This window comes from Taudactylus pleione, unplaced genomic scaffold, assembly GCF_031769625.1.
Source record: "Taudactylus pleione unplaced genomic scaffold, aTauple2 ptg000244l, whole genome shotgun sequence".
Classification (NCBI taxonomy): domain Eukaryota; kingdom Metazoa; phylum Chordata; class Amphibia; order Anura; family Myobatrachidae; genus Taudactylus; species Taudactylus pleione.
Genome location: NW_028284646.1, coordinates 9,017,201 through 9,040,363, shown reverse-complemented (window position 1 = coordinate 9,040,363; position 23,163 = coordinate 9,017,201). Strand labels below are relative to the sequence as shown.

Here is a 23,163-nt window from a genome sequence, read left to right as displayed (position 1 = left end):
CCCAGTGCAGTATGGGAGATCACCTGATTGGGAAGCCCGGAGAAGATCACCGGAGGCCAGGAGGATGCAGGTAAGTGTAATGAAGGAAGGGGGGATCGCGGGGGTCCGCGATCACGTGGCGGGGCTTAGCGTCGGTGGGGGGTAGCAGCGACGGTGGGTCGGCGCATGCGCGGGCTCTTAGTCACGGTATTTTTTCCGAAAATACCACGACTAGAGTGCGGATGGGATCCGCAGGGACAGAGCTTTATCACAAGCTCTGTCCCTGCAAGGGATTTATAGTAAATCCCTGTGATATTGCCTGAATTCGCAATGCGAATTCACTCGGTAATATCACACTACAATCCGCATTCAATATGCGGATTGTAGTAAATAGAGCCCTAAGTGTGTTAGGCCAGCTGACTGTGCTGTCAAAAGTACATGAGAGGGCCCTGGTGATGCAGATGTCCTCTGACAATTTCAGATAGGTAATCTTCTGTTGAGTAGTAGGACCATATCAATGGTCTGTGTCAACAGATCTAAGTCCAATGACCCTTTCAGTAAAGTTGTGAGACAAACCCTGATAACAACTGTCTCCATCTGCTACCCTGGTGCTGTTGTGAAGTTTGGCAAGGAAGAATGAGTTAAAGTATTTATAAAGTCCATGGTTTGTTGACATGCTATTGCATTCAAGCTCGATAAAACGTACAGCAAATATAAAACTGAACAATTACCACTCACGCATAAAATTGGATCTTTTAGAAGGACCAACTAGTTAGCTAGTACTTAAAAAGGAATTTGTTACATTCCTATTTGTCAGTCAGAGACCAACACAGTAAACAAATGCTAAATCTTTTCAATTTTAGAAAGCCATGTTACAATACTCTTTGTCTTTCATAGTACACTGGCAGTAATAAATAAATATTTCTGTCATATAATAAAGGCATTAGTTGAGTGAGATATTCAGACTAAAATATACTTATGTTTATCAAAGTGTTTCTGAAAAGAATCATAAAATTCTATAAAAAATCAAATCATTGTTATAGGAGTAGAATGCACTTGATCGCAGAGATTTTCATAAAACCTTGCCAGGATCCTATTTGCCAGTGAACATTCTTTACATTATAAATTGCATGTGAAAATTATATATATATATATATATATATACCAACAATGTATAGGCGGCACTCTGAGTCTGGTGAAAAAAAGGATACCCTCACCGGAGGGAATTTATTTTTTGTTGTCCTGAGGAAAGGTTGAATTGCACCTCGAAACTGCGACCTAATAAATTCCTTCCAGTGAGGGTATCATTTTTTTCACCAGACTCCGAATGCCGCCTATACATTGTTGGTATAGTAAGTTGGGGGTGCTGTCATCCTTGGAGAGCATCGGAGCAAGTCAGGACTTAATGCCCGGTTACACAGAGTGTAGGAGTGCCGGTGTACTATACTGTATATGTATATATATATATATATATATATATATATATAGCATTGTGAATGTTTGTAGTAATATTAAATGAACTAGTCAAATTGTTTTCAGCTTATGAATTCTAAAGAGTTACAATCTGTTTTTGGGAACAGTACCTATTCTATGACCATCATGGAAGCTTATGAATTATTATAATTTTTCCTGTATCTTTTAGGTAAGAGTGATATTATACTTGGTGAAGCAAATCGAGTTTTTTCCTCTAAATTGCAAGGTTAGAGGAGGGTATTAAGGAGAGTTTAAGGAGAGTTTAGATGAGATTACTCACCCGAGATTGCAGTGTTTTCTCTCTTCCAAACTCACCCGAGCAAGCAGCCTGCACATATCAGTGAGATATGTGTAATCTGTTTGTGTATAAGACCTGTAAAAAACAGGTTAAATAATATAAAAAAAAAATGACATAGGGTCCCCCCCCCCTAAAGCTTAACCAGCCCCGGACTTGCCAGCCTGTCCTGGTACCTACAATTACGGGGGAAAAAAATAGTAGGGTTCCACTGTAATTAATGTACCAGCACCAGGCTGCAGGGCCAGTCCTGGTTTTAATTATAGGGGGAAAAAAAATTGCATAGAGATACCCCTATAATTAAAACCAGCACTGAACCCTTTCTAGCGGGGGGCAGATGCCACAGCCAGAGGAGCCCTTTCACCGGGCCCCCCAGCCACAGCATCAGCCCTGACCGCTAGTCAGCCCAGGCCAGGGATCCCTGGGGAGTTGGGGACCCCTCCAATAAAGGGGTCCCCCTCTCCAGGGCACCCCTGGCCTAGGCTGATAGCCCGGGCCTATCCCCGCCACCTCTGGGCAGTGGGTGGCGGGTTGATAGTGTTAGTGTGTAGTGTAAAATAAATAGTTAAATATTGTCATTAGTTGTGGAACTACACGTACCAGCAAGCCTCCCCGGCATGCTGGTATTTGGAGAACCACAAATACCAGCATGCGGGGCATTACGGGCCCGCTGGCACTTGTAGTTCCACAGCCAAAGCAATATGTAAATAAACACAACATACACCGTGATACTAAAATTTTATTATAACATACATGCGCACTCACACTCACTATCACACTCACTATTACACATACTCACCTAGTATCCAAAGTAATCCATAGGGGTACCTATAAAAAAAATCCATACTCACCTCTCCTATGCGTAGTTCACGTCCTCTTGTGTTTAACTTTGTGGTTACATCAGTAGATACAATGTAGCGGTTCTCAGCATAGACTTCAATGGAGATTTCTTTCCATTGAAGTATACGGGGAGACACGCTGACCGCATACAGCCAATCAGCGAGCTGCTCCGACGGAGATGCCCACTGATTGGCTGGCGGCTCCTTCATTGATGGGCATACGTGTGCCCCGGTCATTTGCGCGGAGTAAAGGTATGTGTACACACACATCCCTTTACTCAGTCCGCTTGGATTTGGGTAAAATAAAACTCGTGTTTTATTTTAACCCTTTGGATGCCTACTTGGAGAAGAGGACGTGAACTATGCATAGGAGAGGTCAGTATGGATTTTTTTTATAGGTACCCCTATGGATTACTTCAGATACTAGGTGAGTATGTGTGATAGTGAGTGTGATAGTGAATGTGAGTGTGAATGTATGTTATAATAAAATTTATAGAAAATTTTCCCTTTTACGAAACAATCTTTTTGAAGAACCCTTCTGAACTGAATATGCTGCCCATGTGGAATGTTGTTCATAGCACGGCTAGGAGGAAAAATAGAAATATCTGAATTACTTTTCTAAAGAATGGTAATTTAATGCAGCCATGTCCATTCTGATTAATGACTAAATATAGGAATATTTTCATTCTATTTGGCAGTTTTGTCAATTTAATTTAGGATACTAATAAAAGTTGAGTTGTACAGATAATTATTTACAGTATGCAGGGCCGGATTAAGGTCTGTGGGGGGCCCTGGGCAACAAACTTCTGTGGGCCCCTATATACCACCATTTCTCGTCACCCTAGGATTTTTTTTTTCTATTCACCTTAATGCCCCTCTTGCAATGGCCACTGTAGACGTGCCCCTTATGCAATGTCCCCAGTAATGGTCCCCCCTATACAGTGCTCCTTATGCAGTGCCCCTTGTAGTAGTTCCCCCTATGCAGTGCCCCCTGTAGTAGTGCCCCCAGTATTGGTCTCCTTATGCAGTGCCCCTTATATATTGCCCCCAGTAGTAGTCCCCCCTATACAGTGCCCCCAGTAGTTGTCCCCCCTATGCACTGCCCTTAGTAGTAGTTCCCCCCCTATGCATTGCCCGCAGTAGTAGTCCACCCCTATACAGTGCCCTCAGTAGTATTCCCCCAAAAGCATTGCCCCAGTAGTAGTCCCCTTCATGCTCTGCCCCCAGTAGTAGTCCCCACATGCTCGTCCCCCAGTAGTAGTCCCCGCCTATACAATGCCTCCAGTAGTAGTCCCCCCATACAGTGCCCCAGTAGTAGTCCCCCATGCTCTGCCACCAGTAGTAGTTCCCCATGCTCTGCCCCCAGTAGTAGTCACCCCTATACAGTGCCCCCAGTAGTAGTCCCCCCATACAGTGCCCCAGTAGTAGTCCCTCATGCTTTGCCCCCAGTAGCAAACACCCCCCTATACAGTGCCCCCATGAAGTGTCCCCTATACAGTGACCCTTGTAGCTGCCCCCCTATACAGGGATGCCTGTAACGCTACCCCCCCCTATGCAGTGACAGTGCCCACACACACAAAACAAAAAACTTACCTGAACCCCCGCTCCTGACACGAGCCCGGCTCTTCTGTTGCACAGTTGGGAGAGACGTCAGCATCATGACGTCTCTTCCATCATCACCAGCTGCGGGGGGAGCCGTCCCCCTTCCGTTGTGCAGCAGCCAATGAGAGTCTGTCTGACTCTCATCGGCTGCTGTAACATACACACAGCTGCCGCCGACTGTGAGTCCCGGCATCTCCTTTATGTGTCTGTTCACATCTCCTCCCCTTCAGTCATATTCACATTTCAAAATACAGTCATAATTGGGACTCGAACCTGTCACTTCATGCATTGCAGTCAGACAGCTTACCAATGGAGCCATCTGCTATTACAAACAAAGACTGTGAATTCTAACTATACAAAGCTACTTCACATTCTTATTAATCGAAAATACAGTCATACCTATAATTCGAACTTAGGGCTCGATTCAGACCTACTCACTAGATACGTTCGCACGCAGCCAAAGTATGCAAATCCCGCAATCGCACGACAAGGCATTAGCATGCCTACTATGTCTTGTGTGCGATAGCAGTGTGTATTTAGATGCCCAGCAGCCTGTCATAAGACGCCCACTTTCCCACGTCATCTCCAGGAAGTGTATGCAACAATCGGTAACATCGAGTACCATCGGAAGTGAACGCAGCACTTGTGGTTGACCATACCCTACCGCAATTCTAGCGAGCTAACTATGTGCAGCGAGCGAACGTTTCCCATATGCATATGCATGCACACATTGTGAACCATCGGCAGCTACGTGCGAATGCAGCCTAGCGGGCGGGTCTGAATCGGGCCCTTAGCACCTCATGATTTGTAGTCAGTCACCTTACCAATAGAGCCATTTGCTACTGCAGTAAAAGCCTTTGAATTCTAACTATATCAAGTTACTTCACATTCTCCTTAATTTAAAATACAGCCATACCTAGGACCTCATACTTTGCAGTCAGTCACCTTACAAATGGAGCCACTAGCTACTACAGTAAAAACCTGTGAATTCTAAATATATCAAGCTACTTCACATTCTCCTTACTTTAAAATATAGTCATAGCTGGGATTCAAACTGGAATGGAAGGAAATGTTTCCAGAGTGACGAGAAATGGTGGCATGTCAAGTTGACATGCCCCTATTTTCCAGTGGCCATGCCCCTTGTGGCATAGGGCCACGCACATTTGGGGGGAGCCATTTTCATCTTGCCCTTGGTGCCAAAGACCCTAGTTACGCCTCTGTTTATAAGGCACATTTTTCACATCCAAAAGGGCTCGTTATATTATTTGTTTCACTGTAAGTTAGCAAGTCATAATCAGTCACTATCCATTAACATTTACACTCTAGCAATGCATGTGTGTGTTAGCACGCCTCTTGCCTGTTCTGAACTCCTCTTGATCTGTACTGTCCTTCCCTCAGCAAGCTGTAGCCAGCATTACCACCCTCATCTCAGTACAGCGATTTGCTTGTGTTTAGAGTAGTAATGTGTCATTGAAAAAACATTTAGCAATATAACAATTATATAAGCATTAGCAGTAGCATCTTCTGGTGCATGACATGATGTACACTAAACAAGATATTCACTTGCTGTGTCAGCATTTATACCTTGTCATCCCCACCATTCGAAGAAAGGATGAATTTACTCCCATGAGCCCCATTGCTACTATAAAGTCTATGCTATAATCTGAGGAGGAATAAAGCTCTCAAGGATGATTTAGAACAAGTAACATAGAATTCAAAATGTAACCAGAACTCCCTTCATATCAGGTTCTTTAATTATTAACACCAACGTCACCATCCTTAGGATAGCACTGTGCAGCTGTGTTCCTGCAGCTGCCTTTTTTGTATTCAAGCATTCAACATAGGCCGCTAACAATTGGGGAAGATTTCATACTCTATGTTCTATTCATCTATTTGCTTCCCAATGCTCTGTGATAAAGGCTGATTCTATATCTGAGCAACAATAGTATGGTTTTACTGTGTTGGAAAGCTTTGTGTGACTTTATGACATTTTTATTATTGTTGCTTACAGCAACTGTAGATATGTTTCTATAATAGACACGATAGGAGCGGTATCATTTATATGTGTTCTACATTTGATTCTGTTTTTATGGATTGTGCCTGCAATTATGGTCCAAGGGCAACCATATAGCATACAATGATGTTTACACCACACAAGAAACCATTGGAAACCTACTGTATGTACGATCCTAAAAACCAAACCTAAAACTACAAGCCCAGTAGATTAAATTGCAAACCTCTATTATGAAATGTAAATCCATATTCAAAAAAGCCTGTGTGAAGATGGACCAACCAGAAAAAACCTGTAATGAATACGGTCCCTATTGAGCCCCCTCCTTCATTTCTACTATCCTTCAGTTTTGGTCATAAGTACAGTAGATCTATAAATATATATATCCTTGGTTCCTTAAAAATCCATTTTGTACGACACATAAATAAATATTACGAGTCCACCTTTGCCCATTTTACATGTAATGCATTTAAGATGGTCAGACAACGTCTACTGTGATCTAATAGGTAATATTAGTTATTATTTGCATTCTAGTTTGAACAGCAATTATCTTTTCAATTTGTTTCTTCTTCTCCGTGGGGTGCAAGTAAAATCTTTCTGGTACTATCTGCACGTATGTTTCCTGTGAAAACTAAAAGTTCAAGATACAGCAACAGAGTGATATGAATGACACAATACACACACAGTTTAAGTTAATTAATTGAAATGATTTATTGGTACTTAGCTTTGATTTCTAATTAATTCTGATAATGCAGCACAATCACATTCGGGAGCCTCGCCCTACACAATAGGCCGGATGGGTATGTCCCAGCACTTTCTGCAGTCAGTCTGGGACTCGTGAATAAAGGCTACAGGCTTCTGCATTTCACACCTAATTGTAGGGCTCTTAACAAAGACTGGATGCTATATGCCTTTTAAGGTCATAATATTAAAATAAGTTTTAACAATAGGGGGCAGCATTGGCTCAAATATGATTATTGGCACAGTATTATAACAAGTGACATTGACATTTATATGTTCAAGGCTCATTGCTTTAAACCGTAAATATCACACAATATTAAGGCCCCCATACATCAGAGATTGATTGCACCAATCGTGCAATTTGCAATCGATTGTGTATAAAAATCTTTCCCTTTTTCAATCGATGGTGGCAATTCTGCAATCTGCAATCGATTGAAAAAGGTTAAGATTTTATACACAATTGATTGCAAATTGCACGATTGCTGCTATCAATCTCTGATGTATGGGGGCCTTTAGATGCAGCTACTCAAAATATGTAGCACATTCCTTTGAGAATCATACCAAAGGGCACCTTCTAATAAAACACTAGAATATTTGGTTAACATAGTATCAAACTGCATAGCTAAATTAGTAGAAAACATTCTAATAATACACTGCTCAAAAAAATACAGGGAACACTTAAACAACACAATGTAACTCCAAGTCATTCACACTTCTGTGAAATCAAACTGTCCACTTAGGAAGCAACATTGATTGACAATCAATTTCACATGCTGTTGTGCAAATGGAATAGACAACAGGTGGAAATTATAGGCAATTAGCAAGACACCCCCAATAATGTAGTGGTTCTGCAGGTGGTGACCACAGACCACTTCTCAGTTCCTATGCTTTTTGGCTGATGTTTTGGTCACTTTTGAATGCTGGCGGTGCTTTCACTCTAGTGGTAGCATGAGACGGAGTCTACAACCCACACAAGTGGCTCAGGTAGTGCAACTCATCCAGGATGGCACATCAATGGGAGCTGTGGCAAGAAGGTTTGCTGTGTCTGTCAGCGTAGTGTCCAGAGCATGGAGGCGCTACCAAGAGACAGGCCAGTACATCAGGAGATGTGGAGGAGGCCGTAGGAGGGCAACAACCCAGCAGCAGGACCACCACCTCCGCCTTTGTGCAAGGAGGAACAGGAGGAGCACTGCCAGAGCCCTGCAAAATGACCTCCAGCAGGACACATATGTGCATGTGTCTGCTCAAACAGTCAGAAACAGACTCCATGAGGGTGGTATGAGGGCCCGACGTCCACAGGTGGGGGTTGTGCTTACAGCCCAACACCGTGCAGGACGTTTGGCATTTGCCAGAGAACACCAAGATTGGCAAATTCGCCACTGGCACCCTGTGCTCTTCACAGATGAAAGCAGGTTCACACTGAGCACATGTGACAGACGTGACAGAGTCTGGAGACGTCAAGGAGTACGTTCTGCTGCCTGCAACATCCTCCAGCATGACCGGTTTGGCAGTGGGTCAGTAATGGTGTGGGGTGGCATTTCTTTGGGGGGCCGCACAGCCCTCCATGTGCTCGCTAGAGGTAGCCTGACTGCCATTAGGTACCGAGATGAGATCCTTAGACCCCTTGTGAGACCATATGCTGGTGCGGTTGGCCCTGGGTTCCTCCTAATGCAAGACAATGCTAGACCTCATGTGGCTCAAGTGTGTGAGCAGTTCCTGCAAAACGAAGGCATTGATGCTATGGACTTGCCCGCCTGTTCCACAGACCTGAATCCAATTGAGCACATCTGGGATGTCATGTCTCGCTCCATCCACCAACGCCACGTTGCACCACAGACTGTCCAGGAGTTGGCAGATGCTTTAGTCCAGGTCTGGGAGGAGATCCCTCAGGAGTCCATCCGCCACCTCATCAGGAGCATGCCCAGGCATTGTAGGGAGGTCATACAGGCACGTGGAGGCCACACACACTACTGAGCCTCAGTTTGACTTGTTTTAAGGACATTACATCAAATTTGGAGCAGCCTGTAGTGTGTTTCTCCACTTTAATTTTGAGTGTGGCTCCAAAAGCTGACCTCCATGGGTTAATAAATTTGATTTCCAATCATAATTTTTGTGTGATTTTGGTGTCAGCACATTCAAATATGTAAAGAATAAAGTATTTAATAAGAATATTTCATTCATTCATATCTAGAATGTGTTATTTTAGTCTTCTCTTTATTTTTTGAGCAGTGTATTAATACAATCATTAATATATACATTAAAAGTACTCTTAACTGTTTAACAGCAAAATAGCCATTTGTTTGTATCACCTGTCACAACGTGCCAAAGGGTTTGGCTCACCCCATTTCTCAGCACTCCGGGGCATGCCCAGTGCTCTGGGAGCTGCAGGGCTGCCTCCTGTCAGGGTTCATCTTGCCACCGAGTGCTGTGACTTGCTTGGCGACGCATTTAAGCCACTAATGGTGGCAGTAAGGTGATATACATAGTGTAGGCTACTGATTTCTTTATGGTATGCATTACAGTATGCATTACTGCTTTTTGTCTACAGGTAGTGCTGCTGTTTGTGGAGAGCATTTCCATGAGCTATTTAGTTGATAATTAAAAGAGAGCCACTTTCACACAAAACAACATCAATACCACCAAAGTTTTAAATTCAACATCTCAGAGTTTCCTGTGTTGAAAGCTCTGAGGACTGGAGAAACATCAAATGTCTACCAACACTAGAAGAACACCTTAATATAAACCTCACCTGCCTTATGCAAAGCAGATACCTAAATTCTATGGACCTGGTAGTTGGTGAACACTGGTTTATTTCTGAGTGCATTCTTTATTGAGAGTAATGGTGAATCTGTAATACATTTGAGCAGAACATGAAAACCAAAGCCTCTACTCAGAGCCGGCCCGGGTCTAACTTGTTTGGTAAGCGAACATAGATTTTAGCGCCCCTTGGTGGACCCCAACCACATATATATATATATATATATATATATATATATATATATACAGTAGAGGTGAAGTATTGAACATCATTATAGGCTATCCATGAACTGGCAAGCAAATCTGGGGAAAATAAATTAACTGCTGATTATGTTGTAATGCAGTGACATATCCATAAGTGTATGACTTCACAATCACTGATCTCCCTGGGCCCTCTGCTCTTACCTGTCTGCATAACCCGCGTATATATGTAAAACAAGCCCTGCCTCTGCTGAGTGAACCAAGGGCCTGATTCAGAGCCGGTCGCTATTTGCGGTCGTTCGTTCAAAAAAAAGGGGTGGCTATTCAAATGAACCGTTCGCTCTTTGCGGTCTGTTCACGCCTCTAGGTCTGAACGAGCGAGCAAAACATGCGGTCGTTTTTGGGAAACTACGCCCCCTGGCCACTCGCATCCTATGTCATGTCCACTATTTATTAGATTAATCGAGTACATCGACCAGGGTATGAACTGCTCGCTATTCTTGTGGTTGGTTTTTGCTACCACAATTTTGCGAGCAGTTCTGGCTATAAAATAACCCAGTGACGTGCTCAATGACGCTGCTGTTTTAATTATGCACACCCATAAAACGCCCGTTTTGACCTTTAAGCACGCCTGCGATCGGATCTCCACTCCCCGTTTTCAAGCACCTTCCCCTGTTACCACCCACATACGCCTCTTTCTGTCACTCAAATTATCAGGCATTCGCTATTTTGCGAGCACATGAATTTCGACCGCACTGACTGGTTCGCGCATGCGTATAACGATCCGTACGCATGCGCAGTTGGGCAAACATCGCTCGGAGCGAACGAGCGGCCGCTTACGAGCGGCTCTGAATCAGGCCCCAAATGTCCCATTTTGAAGTGTTTCATTAAAAAAATAAAACTATCAATGCCTGAAACATGTACATTATTCTGCTATAGCATAAATATTATAGCTGTTTGCTGAATGCTGATTGTTCTTCAGCAGACACTGTTTATCTACCTACATTTAATAAAGTGCTTTTATTAAATCTTTCTCTCCATGTTAACACAATAAGGAGAAAAGAAGGCTGCACAGTCAAAGCAAAGTGCATATATTTTTGTGGGAGTGTATTATATCCTCGCAATGACGAATCATTCATACAACCTTGAGTGTTCACATCAGCTTTAATTAACAATACTCGGTGTGTAGGCAGAATACAATATCTCTCATATATTTATTTTTTAATGATTTTGTCTTACTGGGTTACAACCTTGGATGCCCCCACTGCTTTCTCTGGTTTGTGTCTCTGACAAAATAGTCTCATATTAGACAGTGTTGCAGCCAAATGAAAAAACAAGCAATTTAATATTAAGTCCTTTATTTCTTATATTATGACTTAAAACATACAACAATTTTAAGTATATATTGTTATATTGCTTTGATATATAGATATTATAACTGACAATGTTTGTAAATAACTTTTAACATTGCTGCCATTTGAGTGGCACTTAAAAAACCCTGCAATTTTCTGCAAAGTCCTCATGTTAGCTTTATCTATTGTATACTACATTGTACTGACAGGTGTCTACAGTAGCAAGACAGGCAGTAACCACTGTGGCAGTAAGGGACTTCAGAATAGGGGGCATCAGTCAGACTAGGGGCCAGATGTAATAGAGTTTTGCCTTACTAAACAAAGCAGAAATATCTGGACTTTTCAGAATCCACACACTATTACATGTCAAGCTCCAGAGTATTAAAACCACTTTCTTACCGCTCCGGTCCCTGTCCAGCATAGCACAGAGGTCCACTCATGCTGCAAATCAGTCTCTCCTGTCCTGTTACTGAGCATGGAGATGGCTCTCTGCAGTCTCTTGATCACAGCGTGTCTTCCCAGCATGATGGCACACAGGCTACATGCCAGAGTTCCCTCCTAAACAACAGTATGGGCGCAGCCATGTTGGACTCTGTCACCTGACACTCTTCCTCTACTCAGAGCTTTACTCACAGACCAGCTCATTGCAACATCCAATCCCTGGGGATCCTCCCCTGTAAATTCCATTCCAGACTGGCCTCTGTTTCCAGTACAACATCGCTTCTTGCTGAAGTTACATCTTAGTGATGAGTTCCCAGGTACTTATTATCTGAATGGTCCCAGTCCGTTATATCCAGTTCCTATATCTGGTAAACAAGTCTCCTATACCATCTTGCATACCAGTCTGGTTTTTAACACTGAGACTTGTTCTTGCAGCCATCATCGGTTCCAGCCAATATCTCCAACCATCGGTCTCATCCTATGCTTCCAACATTGGACTCATATTAATTAAGTTCTTCAATTCATCAACATCTGTCCCAACCAATCAAGTTAATCAATTCATTAATATCGGACTCATATCAATTAAGTTCTTCAAATCACCAACATCGGTCTCAAACCGATCCAGCTCTCAATCCAGCATCATCGGTCCTAATCTGATTCTGCTCATTCATTCAGTATTATCATCTCCAGTTCTCATTCCAACCCCCATTTTTCAAATAGGGACATAAGACGGGACCACAAATTTCTGATGGCAGCCTCATGGGCTGCTATCAGAAATTGTGGGGCAGATAGCTCCATGTCTAAGGTGTCTGACTGCCATGTAAAAGGTGATGGGTTTGAGTTCCGGGTTTGACAGTATTTCGAAATGTGTGTGCAAATAAAAGAGGATGTGACTGAAGGTGCTTGGGGAGGGGGGCAGATGGAGTGGAAGTCAGCCAGGGAGGAGATAGGGACGGAAAATGTACAGACCCAAACAGCGCCATTTGCCCTGTGGTGCCCTGTGCCATGGCACATGTATTACCACCCTAGTTACGGCCCTGATTCTCATTCTCGCCTTTGGACCCATCATCCTCTGCAGCTCCTCTACCTCCTCACAGCATTAAATGAGGAAGTCTTGGCTCAAGCTACTCAGGTTTATTCACACCTCCCAAGTCTCCTCTTCAGCCTCCCACGCCTGCTCCACTCCAAACCAACCCTCAGGTGTGACATTACACTTGGCCCTTGTTTTTGATTTATGTGTTTTTTAATTATCAATTCTGATTCTAAGATATATATTTCCCAGCCATCCAGCTGCCTTTCCCATCCCAGCTCTGTCCTGCATCCTTTTGGGGGGTTTTGCTACAGGATGCTGGCGCTCAGGATCCGGCGGTCAGATCCATATGCCGGCATCCCGACTGGTTTTGAATACCGATACCTGCAGGTAAGTATCCTAACCCCCCTCCCCCCAGCCTACACCTAACCCTCCCCAGCAGCTTAAAACCTACCCCTCCCCCCTGCAGCCTATCTCTACCTCTCCCCCTAGTGCCTAATCTTAACCCTCACCCTAACCCCAATACTTACCGTCGGGATGCTGGTGCTGGGATTCTAATAGGTGTCGGGATTCCGGTGCCGGCATTCTTTTCGCCGGCATCCCGACAGCCGGGATATAAACTACATGTTTTTTGGGGCTGTCCTGTGATTCTCTGAGAGACTGAGAGAGTCTGTCAGAAGAAAGCAAAACCTTCTTGCCTCTCAGAAAATGTCTCAGGCCTGGTACAGACTGCAATTTCGCATGTTTAGTGTCATATTGATATTTTCTCATTAAGTTTTTTCCTTCTTGATTCACATATGCCATTCCTGTATTGATTCAGAATATCGATATGGGAGCTCAGATTGGCCATCTCTATGTCTCTATGTCATACTCAGGGAGTGGAAGACATGGTTTTAACACCAGCCATGTAGCATAGAGCTGGGGTGGAGCTTAGGGTTAGCATGGTGTTGTTTCCTGTGACTGATTAGCATTTGGGATCACTAAGGGGATATTAGATGTGTGTTTACATTTGTTTGACAACCTGACAAGATGTGCATTACAATTGTCTAATGTGGACAATAGAGATTCCAAAGTCAGGATCTCCACTAGACTGCTGCTAGAGATTAATAAAAAGAAAAACAATATTAATAATCTATTAGCCTTCAATATATTAAATTGTGCTGTATTGGCGACCAGGGTGCCATCTTTACAGCACTGATGTTAGAATATCACAGTCTGTGCAGCATACATTTGCTATTACAGTTATGTAAGTAAAATGGATAACAGCCTTCTGTCAGTCAGGTGCATATTGTAAGGGATATCCCTACCCACACCTCCAACAATCCCAATGCCCACTTTGGTGACGTGCAGTTTTTGCAGAGGGTCTCGTGTTCAGTGGCCACACCCCAACACACCTGGTCATGCCACCAGTAGGGGGACAGGGCACTGACAGATCTCTTAATATCATAAGATAGCCACGCCCACTCCCCCAATAAATATTTTAGCACCACACACTGGGTAGTAGGCGCATTTGTCCCCCTCACCCCCTCAGTGTGATTGCCAACCCCCTGTAACATTTGCAGGGAGTGAGAGGAAGTAGCTGCCGCAGCTGGGCTGGGTGGGGAGACTGCGGCCACAGATGTGCTACTGACCCGATATTACCCACTATCTACCCCTCCCCCACCTCGCCACCCCTGACTCAAAGATACATGTGCTTGGAGTTTTGATTAATTTACATTTAATATACTCTCAATGAGGAGTCATTCATGCATCAACTTTAATTAAGAAAAGTCTATGTGTAGGCAGGACACAATAGCTTTAATTTATTTAGGATTCTTACTTACTGTGTGGCAACCTCTGGCCTGCCTCCACTGCATTCTCTTCTTTTTGTCTTTGACAAAATATGCTCATATTAGACAGTGTTACAGCAGTATGGGAAGTATAATAACAGCAAATCTATGTGATAATTATTACGAGAGCTGAAGGTTCCTATATCACTGTATTTGTTTGTAGAAAACAGAAATTTCTGCTGAGGAAACCAAGAGACGCATCTTTTGCAGATGGAACAATATTGTTGATATACTGATGTCAGCGTCGTAACAGGGCAGCACACACCCCCTAAACCCATGACATCATGATGTCACACCTACAGGGCAGGTGGTAGGGGTCTATTTACTAAGCCTTGGATGGAGATAAAGTGAACAGAGATAAGGTACCAGCCAATCAGCTCCTAACTGACACATGGCAGGGGGGCAGTGACGGTGCCTCCCTCGTGGCCCTAAGCCCTGTGCGATGGCACAGGTCACACATTCCTATGATCAATGATTAGTCACTGACCAGCATGCATATTATTGTTCAAAAATATAGAGTCTCAGACACAAAATGGGATTGGACTTTTCTGAAAGCTGAGTGAGTTTGAGTGAATGTGGGTGTGACGGGCCCAATCCAAGCAGGACTTGGGAGAAACTAGGGTGGTGCTTGTGATATCCTAAATTTTCTTATTGAAATATTGGGAGGTATGTCATGTCTGATATACAAATGGGTTTGGTACGAGATCCCTGCGGTCAGAATACTGACAGCAGCATCTTGACAGTCAGAATCCCTTCCCCTAACCCACCTTTCCTGCAGCCTAACCTTAACCCTCCCTCCCCGCAGCCTAACCCTAACCCTCTCCCTAGTGGCTAACCCTAATGCTTACCATCGGCAGGGCCGGCGGTCGGGATTCTGGAGCCAGGATTCCGACTGCTGTCAGGATTCCGGCGTCGTTATTGTGACCGCCAGCAGTCTGCCCGCCGAGATGGTAACTACATCCCATACAAAACTACCCTCCAGGATCTTCAATTGTAAAAATATGAACATATTAGCATTATGGCTATTTCCTCTCTTTCCTAGTCTGGGCCATTGAATGGCCACAAAATACATAACAGAATCAATTTACATTGGCCAGGTCCATCTTCAAGGCTGCTGATACTGATTTATAAACATATTTGGCCTGGTGACTATTGTCCTTTCTCTCTCCATGCCAGGACTCCTTGCATACACATTGACATAAGTTACTATAGAAACTTTAACCCTTACTTGCCTACTCACCTGAATTTCGTTGAATTCTGCCTGGCACTTGAGATAGTAGTTGAGCTGCTCGAATCTGCTCACTTCACCAGTGAGGTGGACGGTCCAGGGGCATGATAACGCAATTTGCTATAAATTGTGTCATTATAGCCCCAAGAATGCCATTCACCATGCCACACCCCACACACCTTGGCAAATTTGCTTTAAAACATCCAAACTGTAAAGATCATTTCCAAACAGATTACATATATTTTTATTTAACCAGGTTTTTAAATGATTCATTTAATCATCACAAAAGATATGCCACCTGCACCACTAAATAAACATTTAGCTTTTATTTTGTTCAGTTTAATGACTAATATGTGAATTAAAAATCTAGCAATGGTTTGATTAAGCAAAATAATAAAAACTGGAAAACAACAAAAAACAAAATTGTGTATATCATCACAAACTTGATACTATATTCTTGACCCTACGAATAGATCCAACTGATAAGGCTGAATATGCTACACAAAGTGAAGAGTTTTCATATTGGAAATAATTAATGGTTAAGAAGAACACATGCTCTTTTTAATATCATAAATTATTTACACTCTCATGGATAATGCCACTACTCTTTAATCGAGGCAACACTGCTGTGCTATTGCCACATATAGATGTTATGACAAACATCACTTGGTGATTCGCGTTTAAACCCCTGGGTGTAGAATGTAAGCTCTTGCGAACGTGGCCTTCTGTCCCTCTTTGTCACTACGTAATTATATAATCTGCGGATGTTATTATTTATAACTAAAAGTTGTACTTTTGTATCTAACAAGTCTGTCTGTAATTGGGTGTGGTATATTTTGTCTACATGCATCATGTCGACATGAGAATGTTGCCATGATCATAATGTCAACATGCTTGCAGTTTGAAATTCATCATGTTGACACTGATGAAATGTTGACATGATTAGAATGTTGAGAAAATATTCCTAGTTGTCTAGTGGTGACTCCAGCAATGTCTTCTGGGTCTGGCGGTCATCTAATGATGACCTCCGGCGCATCCAGCTGCACTTCCAGTGGTGAGTATGCCTAACCCCTAGCCTTGACCCCTAACCCTCCTCATAGTGCCTAACCCTAACCACCCTGCCTTATCCTTACACTAACCCTCTCCTCCCACAGCCTATCCCTAAGCTCCCCTCCTGTAGCCTAATCCTAACCCTCTGTTGCCCGTTCACGCAGAATGTCAGCATTTCACATGGTCAACGTTGACATTTAACAATGTCTACAACATAACTGTTGATATTGTGATGTTGACATTATGAATGACTACATCCCTATTTTTGTACAGTGAATAGTGCTACAGAACCGTTGTGGCATCTAATAAATAAAATATAATAATATTAATAATAATAATGATAATAGTGCAATTAACAGTACTCATTTGATAATTAAGTGATACCGATCCCCTGTTGACATTGTCAAGACTAAATTTCCCTCCATGTGTCCCCTATCAAACATAAACTGTGTGAAATAGTCCATTATTACATTCTATTCATGTTTGTATGTGCTTTCACTAACATAAATATATCCATATAATCATAACAGATTTTCTCGCTGTAGACTTTTGTTTTAGCTTATAAAGGAAGGTTTTCAATAATTAATTGCTATGCTATATATTTAAATAACAGTGCCCTGAGGTTTATCTTAATTTAAATAAGGAAGGGTATTATTTTTATGCAAACCAATTGTAAACAGAACTATTAAATAATTACAGCTTCCTTCTGAATCTACTGAATAAAAATAGAAAACAGGATTTAAAAAAAAAACATAATTTATTGTGTTATTAGATAGAAATCATCCTGCAAAATGTCTCTGAAGCTTGAGTAATTAATCTTAATAATTAAACTCCTTGAGGTTAAGTGAACCAAAGTCATTGCAACATAAATAATGATTTTATTGGGTCAGATGCTTTCTAAAAAATGCAAATGTATCACTTATACACTTCATTAATAATCATTTGCTTGACACATTGAGGAACAATACCAGCCAGCTACTGAAATCTATTTGCTTCACTGACCTGAAAATGACATACATATTCCTTCAGAAATACTGGTATGTAATAAAATGAAACAAAATATGAAGCAGTGTTTCCTGTGTTGTTTTAGATTTACATCTCATGTCTTTGCTAGGATGTGGCCTTGCATTTAGTTGTCATTTTATCATAAATGTCATGATATTAACTGTGGCCAACCAGAAATGGTAAAATCTCATTGTTGTAAAGAAGAGTGTACAAGTAAATACAACGGAAATGGAGCACTTGAAATATTATATAATGTGTTATTGATCTCATGTGTTTATATATAGATGTGTTCATATATAATCAAAAAAGCAACTGTTATCTCCATACCGATTAAACAGCCATTTTGTGTGCTGAACTATAATAATATCCGTGAGAAATCCCCCTATCAGTACAGCAGTAGCTGGTAATATCTTTCATTCACACAAACAATATTCATTGTTTCCTATAGAATTGGTAAGAAATGTTTTCATGCTCTTCTGTCCGTTTAGTCAACTGGTGAAATGTATTCTCTCAACTTTTTGGGTTTACTCTTATTTTACTTTCCCATAAATGTTCATTATAAGTTATAACGATAAAATATTGCCATATCATTGGTAGTTCCGCCATAACCTTACTTCCCTGTATGTTTATATTTCTTAAGTGTTCTTGTTTTATTTTACTTATCTAAACTCAGAATACATGATTTTTAAAATAGAGAGTATTCAGTATAGTGTTCTTCATATATGGGAATTTAAATAATGAACTTTCAGAAGTAAACTTTCAATTTCTTTGCTCAATTAGGTGGAAGCAGCTGACTCGGATACAGAAAGCAAAGGAAGAGAATATCATTCTGTGGGGGTGCAGGTGGAAGATGAAAAACGGTAATATTATATTAGGCATATCGTATATTTATATCACAGTTGCCAATAGTTTAGGTGGGGTTTATTGTCATAATCGCAATTAATCTAATCATAGTATTCTAGTTACTTTAGCTAGAAAAATATCATTTAATGGGTTTGGTCACCTAAAGTTAAAATGTAACTATTTTCTGACCATGAGCCTGATTCACTACCGTACGCAACTGCGATTAGGCATGCAATCGGCCGATCGCAATGACTACGCAGACCCATCACAGAGTGATTAGCAGGAAGTGCCGTTTGTGTGTGGTAACGGGGGGATGGTCGGGCGAACGCAGGCGCGCATAAATTAGCCACTGCGATAGCCTACGCAGTCTGAAGCCTGATAGCGTGCATGGTTGTTAGCAATTTCTGAGTAAGGTCAGTGCTTGTGCGAGTGTGCGTGAGGCTGCGACGGTAGTCGATTGTACCGATGATTTCACAGTCTTGCTAAACATTACGGATGTGTGGCAAGTACAGTGGGCATCCTTATGTTATGCTGCGAGGGCATTGCGATAGCAATGGATTAGCATACAATCGCAGTTTAACTGTGTGCGTAATCACTATTGCGTTCGCAGTTGCGTATGCATCGCAGTGCGAGTGCGCGAACCAGTCCCTGCAATCGCCTCGCTAGCTTGACTGACAGGACGAGGCATTTGTGGGTGGTGACAGGGGTTGGTCGATGGAAACGTGGGAGTGGTGGTGGGAGCGCAGGCGTATCTGAGCGTCTTAACACCATTTCAGAGACGTGCATAATTAAGACACAGCGTCCTAGTAAACGTCACATGGCAGAATTATACACTGAAGCACTCGCAGTGCTTGCAGTAGGGTATGATCTGCCACAAGTGCTGTGTACGGTTCCGATGGTACTCGATGTTACCGATTGTTGCATACACTTTCTGGAGATGACGTGAATCACTAAGGGAAAGTGGTAGTCTTAAGACAGGCTGGTGGGCGTCTAAATACACACCGCATAGTGGACGTGCTAATGCCTTGCTGTGCGATCGCAGGATTTGCATAAGTCTGAATCGGGGCCTTAGTACCTAGCTGAATTTTTCCACACATAATGGTCACCAAATTGGATAAGATCTGACCAGTCGGTACTAGCGATGAGCAGCTGGATAATTTGCAGCTTCCACCACCTGTAAATAAGATGATCATCGGCCTAAGGGATGGATTCAGAGATGTATGCTAATGCGATCACAGCTGCGATTCTGTACACAGCTGCTGTGCGAAAATATGCAGATGCTGAGGTTTGTATTGAGACCCCTACCTGACCCAAGCATCTGCATACAAAGACGCAGCATCGGTCACACATCATTCTATTATTGCAGTTTTGAGTAACCCTACAGCTATTCAGAATGGCCACTGGAACCGGGCCCACTTTTACTGCATACGGGATCGCACATGCAGGCTATGATATGCTCCGAAAACAGTCGGGATGCCCCTAAAACGGTTGTGATACGCCTGCAATCTTTGCCACCACTTCCCGTTATTTTGCGCAAATGCTCCCTGACTGTCAATCACACTGCGTGTAAATAGTCACTGCGAGCCATTACGGTAATGTACCTTGATGCATGAACAGTGCAACTTAGACGTGTGCGCAGTTTACTGATATTCGCTGGACTGCTTAAATATCGGCATTGTGTACATCTCTGAATCAGGCCCTATGTGTGCAGCCATTTTCTGACCACATTAACCAACCTGTCCAATATTAATCTGATTAATTATGATGTAGTTTATAAAAAGCTTTGTTGCTTTTTACAGATCACACATGATGCAATATTGGGCTTATTAGTTGATATTGCAGCATGTTGCCTGTTATAATTGGCAGGGCTGGCTCGAGGCATGTTCGACCAATGTGGTGAACAGGGGCACCACCCCATAGAGGTCGCCCCCCTCCCAACATCCCGATTTCAACGGGACGGTCCCACTTTTCGGGCACTGTCTCGCTGTTCCACCCGTGGGCTGAAGTGTCCTGCATGTGGTCGGGAGGTTGGGCACCCCCACCACCGCAGCTGTGCAGCAGAGCCGGACCCCGGCATGGAGGGAGAGAGCTGGGGAAAGCCCAGCTAGTGACGGAGTGCTGGGCTCGTCCCCAGCCTGACATTGCACGACAGGCGTGTCATACGGGCATGCCCACAATTAATGTGGTTTAGGGGGCGTAACCTATGATAATTAGGTCACGCCCCCATTTTCGAAGCCACTCGCGACTGCAGGGTGACTATTAACCATCCTGCACAGGGCGTGGCTACCCCTGGAGCCCGCCCTGATAATTAGTAAGAAAGCAGCAAAGCCATTTGAAGTGAACCAGGCTTGAGCAAATATTTTGCCCTCAGCTAACATGCCAAACATAGTAAAATATTGTTCTGTTACTATAACCTTTATATATATAATTGGGATATTTGCAAGAGTCTTCCTTGTATAAGGAAGACTTGCATTTTAGAAATATTAGCTATTTTCTGGGCACAAATGATTAGAATTGTACTGACCTCTTTCTGTTTACATGTGTTTAGCCAAGGACGATTCAAGCGGTCAAACAGTGTCACAGCAGCTGTGCAAGCTGATCTTGAACTAGAAGGATTCCCAGGTCACATCACAATGGAAGATAAGGGTCTACAGTTTGGATCTTCATTTCAAAGACATTCTGAACCTAGTACTCCAACTCAGTATGGTGCAGTAAGAACAGTAAGGACTCAGGGTTTGTTTAGTTACAGAGAAGATTATAGGACACCAGTGGACACATCAAATCTCCCACCTCCAGACCCATGGCTAGAGCCTGCTCATGAAGCAGTGGACTCAGGCAGAATATCACCCAGTCGGCAAGATGGCACATGGTTTATGAAATTGCTTCATGCAGAAACAAAAAGAATGGAAGAATGGTGCAAAGACATGGAGAGGGAAGCAGAGGAGAACGACCTTTCTGAAGAAAGTAAGAAACCTACCATGTATATATATATATATAATTTGTGTGTAATACAAATGAAACATTTTCATCATGGTAAGGAGGATAAATTGATTTAGCAAACTTGTAAGTAGTGCACCACTAGGCTGTGAGCTGTTTATGATGGCACGCGTCTTGTTGGGTAGGTGTTACTTTAGATAGTCATTGTAGCTGGATAGAGGCTTGGCATGAAAAGTGCCGCTATGGAAACCATAGTGTTTTAAACTGTACTGGAATAAAGGTCTTGTATATCTTGTCCTGAAAATAATAATGATGGGCCTATATTGACCATTGTGTTATTTAGTGAATGTACAGTGCATCCGGAAAGTATTCACAGCGCATCACTTTTTCCACATTTTGTTATGTTACAGCCTTATTTCAAAATCTACACACAATACCCCATAATGGCAATGTGTAACAAGTTTTTTTTGCGATTTTTGCAAATTTAATAAAAAAAACCACTAAGAAATCACATGTACATATATATTCATGGCCTTTGCCATGATGCTCAAAATTTAGCTCAGGTGCATCCTGTTTCCACTGATCATCCTTGAGATGTTCCTACAACTTAATTGGAGTCCATCTGTGGTAAATTCAGTTGATTGGACATGATTTTGAAAGGCATACACCTGTCTATATAAGGTCCCACACTTGACAGTGCATGTCAGAGCACAAACCAAACATGAAGTCAAAGGAATTGTCTGTAGACCTCCGAGACAGGATTTTCTCGAGGCACAAATCTGGGGAAGGGTACAGAAAAATATCTGCTGCTTTGAAGGTCCCAATGAGCACAGTGGCCTCCATCATCCGTAAATGGAAGAAGTTCGGAACTACCAAGACTCTTCCTAGAGTTGGCTGTCTGTCTAAACTGAGCGATTGGGGGAGAAGGGCCCTAGTCAGGGAGGTAACCAAGAACCCGATGGTCACTTTGTCAGATCTACAGCATTCCTCTGTGGAGAGACGAGAACCTTTCAGAAGGACAACCATCCCTGCAGCAATCCACCAATCAGGCCTGTATGGTAGAGTGGCCAGACGGAAGCCACTCCTTAGTAAAAAGCACATGGCAGCCCACCTGGAGTTTGTCAAAATGCACCTGAAGGACTCTCAGACTAGGAGAGACAAAGATTGAACTCTTTGGCGTGAATGCCAGACATTCTGTTTGGAGGAAACCAGGCACCGCTCATCACCAGGCCAATACCATCCCTACAGTGAAGCATGGTGGTGGCAGCATCATGCTGTGGGGATGTGTTTCAGTGGCAGGATCTAGGAGACTAGTCAGGATAGAGGGAAAGGTTAATGCTGCAATGTACAGAGACGTCCTGCATGAAAACCTGCTCCAGAGCGCTCTTGACCTCAGACTGGGGCGATGGTTAATCTTTCAGCAGGACAATGACCCTAAACACACAGCCAAGATATCAAAGGAGTCGCTTCAGGACAACTCTGTGAATGTCCTTGAGTGGCCCAGCCAGAGCCCAGACTTGAATTCAATTGAACATTTCTGCAGAGATCTG

General features: G+C 42.9%; 1 protein-coding gene across 1 annotated transcript in view; it reads left to right on the top strand.

Moving 5' to 3' along the window:
* Positions 1-23,163, top strand: part of DLGAP2 (DLG associated protein 2) — a 415,366-nt gene that overhangs the window by 350,236 nt on the left and 41,967 nt on the right. The window contains exons 7-8 of the mRNA XM_088479755.1: positions 18,614-18,693; positions 21,225-21,640. Coding sequence (XP_088335881.1) covers positions 18,614-18,693; positions 21,225-21,640 — 496 coding nt within the window. The remainder of the gene's footprint in view (positions 1-18,613; positions 18,694-21,224; positions 21,641-23,163) is intronic.